General features: G+C 45.4%; 1 protein-coding gene across 2 annotated transcripts in view; it reads right to left on the bottom strand.

The window, feature by feature from the left end:
- Positions 1 to 454: 454 nt before the first annotated feature.
- Positions 455 to 12,357, bottom strand: part of LOC111853998 (uncharacterized) — an 82,416-nt gene continuing 70,513 nt past the window's right edge. For both annotated transcript variants that reach the window (XM_072714732.1, XM_072714733.1), the window contains 17 exons: positions 12,299 to 12,352; positions 11,447 to 11,500; positions 11,072 to 11,125; positions 10,896 to 10,949; positions 10,441 to 10,494; positions 9,796 to 9,849; positions 9,620 to 9,673; positions 8,923 to 8,976; positions 7,585 to 7,638; positions 5,434 to 5,451; positions 4,871 to 4,924; positions 4,463 to 4,525; positions 3,953 to 4,118; positions 3,265 to 3,374; positions 2,789 to 2,869; positions 2,495 to 2,677; positions 455 to 2,062 (listed from right to left, as the gene is read on the bottom strand). In XM_072714732.1, the coding sequence (XP_072570833.1) occupies positions 1,910 to 2,062; positions 2,495 to 2,677; positions 2,789 to 2,869; positions 3,265 to 3,374; positions 3,953 to 4,118; positions 4,463 to 4,525; positions 4,871 to 4,924; positions 5,434 to 5,451; positions 7,585 to 7,638; positions 8,923 to 8,976; positions 9,620 to 9,673; positions 9,796 to 9,849; positions 10,441 to 10,494; positions 10,896 to 10,949; positions 11,072 to 11,125; positions 11,447 to 11,500; positions 12,299 to 12,352 (1,314 nt within the window). In that variant the 3' untranslated portion in view covers positions 455 to 1,909. The remainder of the gene's footprint in view (positions 2,063 to 2,494; positions 2,678 to 2,788; positions 2,870 to 3,264; positions 3,375 to 3,952; positions 4,119 to 4,462; positions 4,526 to 4,870; positions 4,925 to 5,433; positions 5,452 to 7,584; positions 7,639 to 8,922; positions 8,977 to 9,619; positions 9,674 to 9,795; positions 9,850 to 10,440; positions 10,495 to 10,895; positions 10,950 to 11,071; positions 11,126 to 11,446; positions 11,501 to 12,298; positions 12,353 to 12,357) is intronic.

The following is a 12,357-nucleotide window of genomic DNA, read 5'->3' as shown; positions in this document are numbered from 1 at the left end:
ACACGATAACATCAGGTGGATATAAAACTATAATAGACTATTCGTTTAAAAGCAATTTTAATCCCTCATCAAAGATATTTGTTTGATACATGCAGTTTTCTAGTGTGAGAAACCTAAAACAGATTGTCTTACTTGAGTATATTCATTTTGAGTGTGAATGAACTATCCAAAAAAAAAAGAAATTCGCGTATATTAGGCTATGTGTCATTGATCATTTTTAAATCATCAAACAAAATCAGTAATATAGATCTACGGATCATATTCTTCCTGGTCATTCTAAGCTGCAAAGCTGTCCTGTCAATGTGCCGTTAGTGACACTGGAGTTTCCATCTTAAACGGAGACAGGAAACGGCACATACTGAGATTTCTGCCCCATCCTGTATGCCTAAGTGGTGAAAATTACTGTAGGAACCATGACGCACTGACCTGTAAAGTGATACAAACCACCTGAAAGTGCAACGAAACTGTTTATTAAAACTGTTACACGAGACAAGAGCATTAGAATGTAATGCTAGCAAGTTCAAATCAAATGACCAGCATATAGACATTACAACCACAATGATGCTAAGTATTAAAAAGGCACAAAAAAACCTTGAACGCTGTATTTAGCACCAAAAATTTGTCTCAGCCAGCTAAGGCAACCATATTGAAATGTTCCCTGCTTGCGTGGAGTTGATATTGACATTGAAACAATTTACAGGCAGCTCAGCTTGTACATATTAGACAAAGAAGTAAAGAACATTGACATATTAAAATTATTTATGATATTTTTATCTGGTTACTGACAAAACATAATGGAGGTGACATTTCTCATTTGGGTTTACGTAGTGTGTTAGTTGTTTAAATCGCTGGAAGCCCCGCAGATTTGCACCTGCAGAGCTAAGCGTAATAAAACGACTTGCTCTGCCTGAAACGCAACGTGCGCTGTCGCGGCGAGTCTGGGAAGCGCAGGGGAGAAACGAAATGCAGACGGAGACAATTACACTGCATTATACCATCAGGTTTTGGTAGGCGGCTGAGTCTGAATCCAGCCGGTGAGCGGTGAAATCAGCGCTCTGAATGCCAAACCTATTCAATATTCTGTTGAACCTGAGACTTAAACTTCACCTTCAACTATTTATATAGTTACTTGTATATGCAAAGGTGGAAAGTTCCGGTCCGGTCCAGTCACAGAGTACTCAACTGGTTGGTCGAAACAAAATCTTTCTTTTACTTTCTGGACCTGAACTTTCCATCTCTGTTTATATGTATAAATATGTAAATTTCAGGTCATGTTCACTACTGGTCTACAGGAGTTGGGATTATGAGGTTGAAATGTTTGTGTTCAACTATCATCACCCCCCCCCGGTCCCCTTAACCTGAGCCCCCATAATGCTCTTGTATAACCCATAAGGGAATAAAACAACTGACCAATGCCTGAAAAACCCTGCTGTGAATACGTGTGACAACTCCTAACTCCTTAGCTAACTCCTTAGCCGTGTCCCATGGCAGGAACACTTTGTTAGACCAGCGTGAGTGCAGTTTTCCTCCAATGTTTACAGCGCGTACACTGCTGCTACTAAACCAAAACGGAACAGCATATAAATTAGCACATTTTAATATAAATGTCTCTGTAAACAAACATTTTCAGAACACCAGTCCTTCTAGTGAAGTTGAGTCTGGAGGTATTGCAGACTTCTTTGGGTTACATAAATAAGGGGGGAAAAGGCGACTCTCTAGCGTCATGCTACAGAAGTCAGGAGATTTTATTTTCCCCCAGTGGTGCTGGTAAGTGTCTCCAGAAAAAACAGGAATAAAGACAGCACAATGCCCTTTGTCCCTCGTTATCTCCAGTCGGCGTGGCTCCAGGCTGGGTCCCGATGAGGCTCTCTGTGCTGGCTGGGGCTTCGGTAGGAGGGGGGGGGGGGACCTAGCTGAAGCACACGGGTTCCACGGTGAAGCCGAATTCCAGCGCGGGGCTGCTGTCGCCGATGGACACCGCCAGGTCTCTGATCGGGAGCAGGTCCAGATCCTCAAACTGAAACGCTGACTCCCGGGGACTCGAACCCTGATCCTCTCCAGGCTTCAAGAAACATCCAGTCAGCTTTGCTTAGTGGGCATGCCTGATGTCCACACCTACCACACTTGGCTAACTGCATTGATTACATTAGTCTATATTCAATCTGCAGCAATCCAGCTGAAATACTCTGCTCAAACTTAAAACATCTGCTCCATTCCTTGGACCTGAACATCCAGCAGTACTTTACACTCTATGATATCTGCTGTGTCTGACATGCTCACTCTGTTCCCCTTTAATTCTAATGCAGAGGTCCTGGAGAACCTCAGCCCTGCGAGTTCCTCTCATTTAACACACTTTGCTAACCACCCATTTCTTCAGTGGTGGAACAGGGAGAGAATTAAGCTGTGCAGCGCTGGGGCTCTACAGGACTGGAGCTGGAGACCCCTGTTCTAATGAATGGGTAGCCAACAGTACCTTAACCCACAGGGAACGTACCTCACAGTCTCTGAGTACCCCCACAAAACTCTGTCTCTGTGTATCAGCCAGGAATTTGATCTCTCGTTCCCGATGACCCAGCCTGCCCCCCAGAGGGCAGGAGAAGGTAATCCTCTGGGTGGCTGAATGGCTATTCAGCCGCAGGAACCTCAATTGGACGACATTGGCACCTGGGTACTCAAACTGGTACGTGGGGAGAGAGGCGGATACAGAAATAAGCGGTTTCGTTGTAAGTAAATTCTGTAAGAGTTTGACGAATGGTGCGGGGCGGAAGGTGTGAGCTTTGATGGGCACCTGAAAGCCACCCTCCTGCGTACTGAGCCAGAGAAAAGAATCCGCCGTCCCAGAGTCACTGAGCCATGGTTTCATGGGGACCTGCAGGAAGAGCAGGGGGGGATTCCCATTAAAGCTGGTGATGCTGTCACAACAGAATGTCGCCTGAGGGAGTTCCTGCTCATATAAACCCAGTCGGCACCAGAACAAAAGTTAACAAGTGGCAGCACACCACTTGTGCTTTTAGTATTCTTAGTGTCTTTGGAAGATTATTTTTTTTTGGGTGGGGGGGGGGAGTCACAGGTGGTCAATTGGGAGGGGGGGGGTGCACCTATATTGGGAGGGGGGATGGCTGCTGACACTACAGTATATAAAATACATTAACCTATCCTCAACTTCTTAATTCGGGTGTTGCTAGCCAGCAGCCATTTTTTGTCCCCCCCCCCCCCACTTGAAACAGATACAAGAGAGAAAAGAGAGGTCAGACTCGAAGTTACCTGCGATTCTCTTGGAGACAGGCACGTCTGGCTCCGCTCTGCAGTGAACTTGCAGTACACCAGCATGGCGTCCGCAGGGCTGCCCTGGTTGGGGTCGATGTAGTACAGCCCTGTAGCAGTAGAAACGTCTGACCATCAGCTGGCCGCTGCCTGTTAGCAGCTCCCAGCCCTGTGCACAGTAACCACACTGCAGAATAGCCTGCTAGACTGATCGCTCCATTTAGCAACCACATGTGTACATCTCAGTTTACCCAGGTAAACATCTAAATATTCAGGGACACAGTTATACAAAGGAAGGGCCCTCCAAAAGACTCAAGCTTCTGCTAGCTAAGTCATGATGGGTAGAACCATGCTCCTTACCTCCTGTATGCTACAGGCTGTATAAATGCTAAAGGTGCTACCATGCTCCTTGCCTCCTGTATGCTACAGGCTTTATAAATGCTAAAGGTGCTACCATGCTCCTTGCCTCCTGTATGCTACAGGCTGTATAAATGCTAAAGGCGCTACCATGCTCCTTGCCTCCTGTATGCTACAGGCTGTATAAATGCTAAAGGCGCTACCATGCTCTTTGCCTCCTGTATGCTACAGGCTGTATAAATGCTAAAGGCGCTACCATGCTCTTTGCCTCCTCTATGCTACAGGCTGTGTAAATGCTGAAGTGGCAATGGGGGGCAGTGGCGGTCCTGACCGTTGGTGAAATCGGGGTGGCTGAGCCACAGCTCCAGGCAGGTGGTGGCTGGGTGCTCTTTGGTTCCGTCAGGAGGGTCCAGCAGTTGCCGCAGGTCACGGCGCAGAGACTCCAGCAGGCTCTGCAGCAGGGGGTAGTTGGGCTTATCTGCCACATGCATGAAGTTCTGTATGGGGGTAGAAGAACCCAAAGACATTACAAAGTGTTTATATTTATAGAAATAGTTAGTAAGTCCTGTGTTTTGGTCAAAAGCCTTTGTTTTAGATTGGAGAAAATGCCTAGTGGGATGAACACTTCACACACTTCATGTTTCACGTGAGCACTGCAGTAGTCCATGATGCACTGCAGTAGTCCATGATGCCTCCACATTTTGGAGTTTACCCCATCAGTGCATGATTTTACTGCATTGCACGTTGGGAGTTCCAGTGATCCTGTCACTTTTCTTCAGTCTCATTGGTCAGTTTGACGGATGAGTTACCACCCTCCCCCCAAGGAACCAGAAATACTCGCCTTAATTTGCATCAGAGTGAGGTTCACAGACGGTCCAGGGGGGCCCGGGGGGCCTGGAGGTCCCTGAACCCAATGGAAAGGAACAGCATGAAAGGTGAGACTCAGAAAATTATGTGTCTTTCTGATGTCACACATGCAGCACCTCAGGTGACAGTGATGCAAGACAGAACCATGGTGTTTGGTACAGTAACCTACAGGGAATAGGGGACTTGGTAATTGGCAGTATGGTTCCATCCACCAAAGGTTTTGAACCCTCATTTCCCCCATCGCTATTAGAATTCACTAATATCACCACAACACCAAGCTGAGCGGGGAACCCGACCTTCTCCCACAATACACTGGGGCAGCCAGCTGTTGGCACATTGATCACGGAGATTCAAAGTAAAAAAGCTCTTGCTGTTTACTTACATGAGATCCCTTCTCTCCAGCTGGTCCCGGAGGTCCTTCAAATCCCTTAAGCCCCTAAGAGAAGATGTTTGGAATTAATTCACTCATCCTACATCGACCGGAGCTCACCACATTAAAATAAACTTAATTCACACTGGGTCACGTAATCATGACTGAAGTGGAAGGTTCAATGCCTCCCAAATGCAGTTTAAAATTGGGTCCCAGGTATGAAGCACCCAGCATCAGAAGCAGGAGCTCTACAGTCTGTTTTGAAGCAGATTCCTGCTGTGCTCCTTCACTTCCTCCTCTCACTGGTCCCGATAACCCAGCCCAATTAGTCACAGTAAGGCACGTGACAAAGCTCTGCTATTCATCTCCATTCACTGCTCCTTTTATATAAAAGGGGAGATAGATAATATATTGATGGAATGTAAGTCTTAATGATCCATGGAGGCCACGATACTCAAATTTTTAATTGGAGGCACTGGCCCTTGGCTTTGTGTTGCTGACAGAAATTGGCCCTTGGGAAAAAATTATTGGGGAAGCTCCATATAAACCTAAACAGCCATTGGATGTGAACTTACCTTTTCCCCGAACAAACCCTGCAGAGAAGCAAAAAAAAAAAAGTAATTAAACAATGTTGTTTTGGCTTTGCCATTTCATGCTCTTTGCTGTTCTGTTCCTCTTTTAATCTTTTAATTTCCCCTCTTTTTTTGCAGTGGTTTTGTCTGAGTAATTTCTCATTCTCAACCATTACAATCCAGAACCCCTAGAAACACCATCACTAACACCATGAGAGTATCAGACCCCCTAGAAACACCATCACTAACACCATGAGAGCATCACACCCCCTAGAAACACCATCACTAACACCATGAGAGTATCAGACCCCCTAGAAACACCATCACTAACACCATGAGAGCATCACACCCCCTAGAAACACCATCACTAACACCATGAGAGTATCAGACCCCCTAGAAACACCATCACTAACACCATGAGAGCATCACACCCCCTAGAAACACCATCACTAACACCATGAGAGTATCAGACCCCCTAGAAACACCATCACTAACACCATGAGAGTATCAGACCCCCTAGAAACACCATCACTAACACCATGAGAGTATCAGACCCCCTAGAAACACCATCACTAACACCATGAGAGTATCAGACCCCCTAGAAACACCATCACTAACACCATGAGAGTATCAGACCCCCTAGAAACACCATCACTAACACCATGAGAGTATCAGACCCCCTAGAAACACCATCACTAACACCATGAGAGTATCAGACCCCCTAGAAATATCATCACTAACACTATGAGAGTATCAGACCCCCTAGAAACACCATCACTAACAGTATGAGGGCATCTTCACACAAAGCAATAATCTGGCAGTGAATCAAAGGGCGCACCAGGTACCGTACTCTCGGTTCTCCCATAAAGTATCAAAAGTATGGTACTTCTTTTGTGTCGGTTTTCCACTGGCGTAAAAACTGGTACCAGCGCCAAATGACATCATCAGTAATCGCCCCTGACTGACATCATCACAAAACGCGGTGCGGTATTTCTTTCGCTGAATTCAAACATGTTATTATGATCCTTAACTTTCCTGTAGTCCTGCTTAAGTTTTTTGATTTTCAAGCGGCATTGTTCAGTGATTCGCGTGTGCCCCATTTCTTCCAAGCTGCTTGCTATTACGGCAAATACTTTTTTATTTTGAGTTGTGCCATCCAAATCCCGCTGGATCTGTTCATCCGACCATATGGCAATTAAAGCCTGTGTTTCCTTGTTTGTCCATCCTTCCATTTTACTTTTTTATATTTTTGTTTCTACTGCTTTTTATTTCGTTTCTTGCTGTTCACTGTGTTTCAAAAGATGGCGGTTGTATTTTGTTTTTCAGCAGCAGGCTATGTGCATAACCAATCGACAGCAAATATGTTTGCAAGTCCCACCCCAAAGTACCGAAGTACCAAAGAAGTACCCCAGCTGGTTTGGCACTTTCGGTACTGGAACTTTCGGTACTGGTACTCGACCAGAAGTAAATGGAAAAGCGAAAGTACCGAAAGTACCGTACTGAAAGTACGGTACTTTGTGCGGTGGAAAAGCACCCAAAGATTCATGTGGAACCTTTTTCAGCCTGAAGGGATATAAAGCAACCCTACAGGGATGGGACCCTGTAAATTGAAGCTAAATTGGTAAGACATTACTTCAGGGAGCATAAATACTCAGCTACCTCTGAAGTATCAATCATGAACAAATATAGTAACTGCTTAGGATAAAAGATGCATCATGATTCATTAATGATGGACGAACATGAGATCAGTATGTAAGTAAGACTTAGTTCATGATTAATTAACTCATAAGTAATAGTATATTACTACATTATTTGTGCCCCCTCAAAGTGTTACAGTTACAATAACTGATTAAGTGATTGATGAAATGCAAACTGTATCTTGTGGGTTGGGGACAAAGGGAAGCTTTTGGTTAGGGCATAAGAAAGCAGAACACTGCCAGACAAAACTATACAAGGAACGAGAGACAAGCAAACTGAATCAATGGTGAAGCCATTGATGGACGGAAGGCTGATAGATGGATGTATGGATGGGTAGATGGAAGCCTTGGTCACCTGACACTCCCTCTCCTCACAGACACCTGCTGCAAGGCCGGACTTGCAGACAGTGGCCCTGAAAATGCAGCCCGGGACAAAAATGGCAGCAAAAGAACTCACCGGAAGTCCGGGAACCCCGGGCTTCCCTCTCGCCCCAGGTGGCCCAATGTTGCCCTGCAAAAAAATGGGAGGGGGGCATGGTCAGGTGATTCCCTGAATGTGTATATGTACCAGTGAAGAAATGTGAATGTATCTATAAATATACATGTACACCATCATGCTGCATGGTGGTACTGGGCCCCCCAGTTTTGTGGGTTGGGGTGGAGAGCATTAAGCTGTGCCCGAGTTGTGAAAACCAGAAAGCAGGGGCTCCTGTGCCCTGCAGCTGTGCTGCGGAGGCATCCATGTATGTTAATAGCTTTCCCAGCAGTCAAAGCTGCACGACAGCCTAAGATACACGTCTGTTATGTATACAGCCCTCCAAAGGCATAACAGTAACTATGCTGACCATGAAACTGAAAAAAGGGCCTTCAGAGTTTCTGCCTGTTGATCCCTATATATGGCAGGTCGGTAAGCGACAGCGTACTTATTCAAAACTGAGCATAGCTGAAGTAAGATATACTGTATATCGTCAGGGGTAAAACAGAACCTAAGAGACGCAGTGTCATAACTCAGTTTTGATCAAGTTACTGTGTTTTGCTTTTGTACAGCAGTATTAGGAGAAAACGGAAGTACTGCTTAAAAGGGGAAAGCAATTACAGTAATTCATTAAAGAAAACAGATTCATTCATCCAGCAGGTGGCATAATGGTCAAAGACCAAATCTGTGGTATTTTCATAACTCGGGAACCTGTTGTGGTGCTCATATGTGAGGCATTTAAAGTGACTTCCGTAAAACGTCCACCTGCGCATGTGTCGATAAGTGAAAAAGTCGACTGCTCTGGATAACAGCGTCTGGTAAGTAAATACATGGCGACTGGCCGGCATGTCAGCCTACCATTTAGATGGAAGAGAACCTGGGGTTTATTGCTGTGACTGAGGTCTGGCAGCAGAATGAGCGGCGCTTTCCCGGCAGTTACTCAAAGGCTGTGCTGCCTTGGTAATCGCTCGTCTCCATGGCATTACAAAGCACCACCGGAAACTGTCTAATCTAAAAGTCTCACACAGATGGCCTGGCAACTGTCAAGCTGTATGCTTCGCTGAAAGAGTTTTTGAGTGCTAAAACTAACAAGGGCGTTAGAGATTTATTTATATCCTGGTACGTTTAACCAGCTTTCCGTGGCTGATCATGGAGAAGTGAACTGCACTGACAGAAAAAAGCCAATCGTTAACAATTAATGAACCAGCTCATTCACCTCACCATTGACTGACTGTCGACCATTGAACTAATTCACAGTAACTAATATAAATATTCTAAGACGCTGCATGAATCAAACAGTGACAAATTCACTGCCTTTACCTGCTCGCCCTTAGGTCCAGCCTCTCCCACCTCCCCTGGAAGACCACGTTGACCCTGAAATGCAGGTTTTTGATAATTACTTGATGCACAGCAATGATGCAGTTGAACACCAGGTATAGAGCTACAGTCAGTGCTCCAGCATGCACAGTTTGAATGAATGTTACATTTATATAGCGCTTTTCAAGACACCTAAAGCACTTCTTACAGAAGCAATGGGGAGCAACATCAACCACCAGTGTGTGGCACCCAGACCTAGACCAAGATCCTGATCATTGGACCAGTGATCAGGTTCTTGAGGTCCTGGGGGGAGCTAAGATATCTTAGGAAAGACATCAATTCAAGACTCATCCATTGAAGGGATGTGCAAAGCAGATGTGCAAAAATGTGTTCTTTAAAAATCGAGCCATTGCCACAGAAAAACTGCAATATGGTCTGTTTCTATTCTACTTGAGCATTGAGACACTCAAGTGAACTATTTATACACATAAGTGAACAATTTAGAACAGTCGGCAGCACGCAATTACATACTTGGACGTAAAAGTTCTTCATTCGGTTGTTATCCTTTTAGAAATGTACTTAACCTAAAGCACTCAAGTAAATCAGACAGCTGTATACGCAGGTGAGGTTCAAAGTCCTTGGCACTGCAAATTCAATTTGCTGCAACTGTAAATTATGAAATGAGAGGCTGGAGTGGTACCTTTATCCCGTCCCCCCCAGGTGGGCCATGTGGCCCCATCTCCCCTTTCTCCCCCTGTTGAAAGGGACCAGAGAACATTACTGCCCATAGGCTGAGTACCATAATGAAATGATGACGCAAAACTCCACGTGACCAATCAGATCACCAGCTGTGTCAGACAATGCATTGGTAGTCACCTCCTCTCCATTGACACCCAGGTCTCCCTTCTCTCCTCTTAGGCCTGGGATTCCCTGTGAGGAGTTTGTGGGGGGGGGGAGGGGGTGGTAAATGGACAGAGATTATATTTTGCATTGATTTTCCTATATTTTGGCAGGAAACGTAAATCTAATGCTAGTCTATACCATTTTCTAATTTTCCATTACATTCTGTAGTAATATTCAATAATGTTATGTGCAATATTAAAGTTCCATAATGTCTGTAATTTCTGTAAAATGTAATTTCATGTAAAAATGGTCAATAATATGTTAAAAATGGTCCATAATATGGTAATATGTAACATAATATTCTGTTCATAACATCACTAGTATTTAAAAGTGATTGATAATATGGTAATAATGGTGCATATTAATATTCAATAGGGTCCAATATGACTGCAGTTTTGGTAATGGTGGCTCCATGCAGAGAGAAAGACACAGACTGACAGAGATCGTAGGTGAGTGTAGAGACATCGTGCTTCAGAGCTGGTACTGTAGGCACGATCTCTGCATACCAGCTGAGATCACACTCGCTTTCACATTCACGAGTGCCCTTCACTTGTAGTGAAGCAGTGGTGTAAAACGGAGGGGAGCTCACAAATGGAATAGGAGGGGAGGGGAACTTACTGAGGCTCCCATCCTCCCGGGGGGGCCGCTCAGTCCCACGAATCCACTCTTTCCCTGCAGAAAAGGACGACGTCATGCTGTTCCTGCTCTCACCGGCGGTGCTGTGTCTGCTCTGCGCTGCTGCACGCCTGTGTCTGCTTGTGCCCAGTGCTGTGTTTTGTGTACTGCTGTGTTTTGTGTGACACTGCGTTCCATTTCTGCATTCCACACGCTATTGTGCGCTGTGTGTACTGTGGGGTACTGCGCGTATTCTTCAGGTCAGTGGGCCAAACCAGTCTCAAATGGGTCTAGCTGTGTATAGTACATTAATGATACTTTAACGTGTTTTTAACTCCAGTTAAATATGTATGGCATGAAATTGCTGTATTCAGCCCAATGGCCTGTAGTTGAGTCTGACATGATGTACATTTTATGTATTACAGCACTCAGTGTGGATAGTACAGCAGACCCCTGACCTTTGCTCCCCTGGGTCCTCTCGAGCCCCGAATTCCAGCTTTGCCCCGTTTCCCCTGTAAGTCATGGGTTTGGATTAAGGCTGAGGAGATGCATTCAGCGCACGGAGCAAAACTGACCAACCCACAAACGAAGAGGAGCCAGATCTTCATGCTGCAGAGAAGGCGAGTCTCCCTACCGTCCTTCCGATGTGTCCAGGTATTCCGGCATCTCCATCCCTGCCGGGATCCCCCTGAAACCCCAACACATGGAACGGGGCCTTCAGCTCATCTTCTCTCTCTACCCTGGACCCCAAGTTGCCATGTTTGCACCCTGAGTCCTTGTCTGAGTCAACTATCAGTTCACAGAGGCACACGGAACTGCAACACTGCCAGTAGGTTGACATATGTGTGTTCGTGAGATTTTATGTGTTTTATACGACTGAAAATAAACATCCAGCCCTGTAAAATGTTCAGTTCAAGGCTGGCAGCCCATGTGGATTCAGCTTATAAAAGCAGGAGATCTGATTTTCTCAATGAGAAAAGACACAACAAGGAAGCTGTGAGTCCTCTACCTTCTCTCCTTTTGGTCCATGTTTCCCATCAACTCCTGGACTTCCTGTTGAACCCTGGAAAATAACAAGAGAGACATGAGAATGTTACAGTATCTCTCACAAGGCGGATTGTTAGGGAGGTTAGATTTTGAATGTGATTCACACAGTTATTGGTATGGTTGGATTGTATGTTCCAAATGCAAGTGAACATTGTGGCACCTGCAGCTGGTTCAGCTTTGTTAGTGACTATTGGTGGGGGGCTGCTATTGGTCTCTGGGGCTGGGGGGGGAATCAGGAGATGGGTTTCACAAATCATCACTGGCTCTGAGTTCCACCTGTTCCAAGTTCGCAGAGTGTTTTATAAATAGCCCTCTGGTTTGTTTTTCAGCACTGAGACTGTCAAGAGGGCTCTTCATGAGGACCCTTTAACGCACCATGACATGGTAAAAATTAGTGAATAAGTAGCAGCATTTTTTCAACAAGTCCATCTTTTGTGTTGGAAAAGGTCCTTTTCCCAGCTAAACCGGTCCAGAGCCTAATCCCCGTGTCACGCAGCTCTGCTCACTGGGCGCATTTTTTCAACCCGCCATTATTTGGTGGAAACAATAAGCATAACTGTCAAAAAACCTTAAATAATTCTGACTTCGGAACTGTAATTATGTGTAATTATATTACTAGTTTGCATAATATTTACTAAGGCAGCTCCTGCCTTTAAAGGGGACAATCAATAGAATGACTACATCTGATACAGCTTTCGCTTTAAATCCAAGAACAGTCTGAACCAGCTACTTTTGCTCAAAGCTACCATTAGGGACTGTGACTTTGTGGTTTCCAAGGCAACCAGACACTTTGTGCAAACTCCTGCGGACAAACCTGGCGCCCCGCTGCTCCTGCCGGTCCCTGAACTCCCTCCTCACCTGGCACCCCCTGCA

This window comes from Paramormyrops kingsleyae, chromosome 7, assembly GCF_048594095.1.
Source record: "Paramormyrops kingsleyae isolate MSU_618 chromosome 7, PKINGS_0.4, whole genome shotgun sequence".
Taxonomy (NCBI): domain Eukaryota; kingdom Metazoa; phylum Chordata; class Actinopteri; order Osteoglossiformes; family Mormyridae; genus Paramormyrops; species Paramormyrops kingsleyae.
The sequence above is the reverse complement of the archived record's forward strand: the minus strand, read 5'-3'. Positions and strand labels throughout refer to the sequence as shown.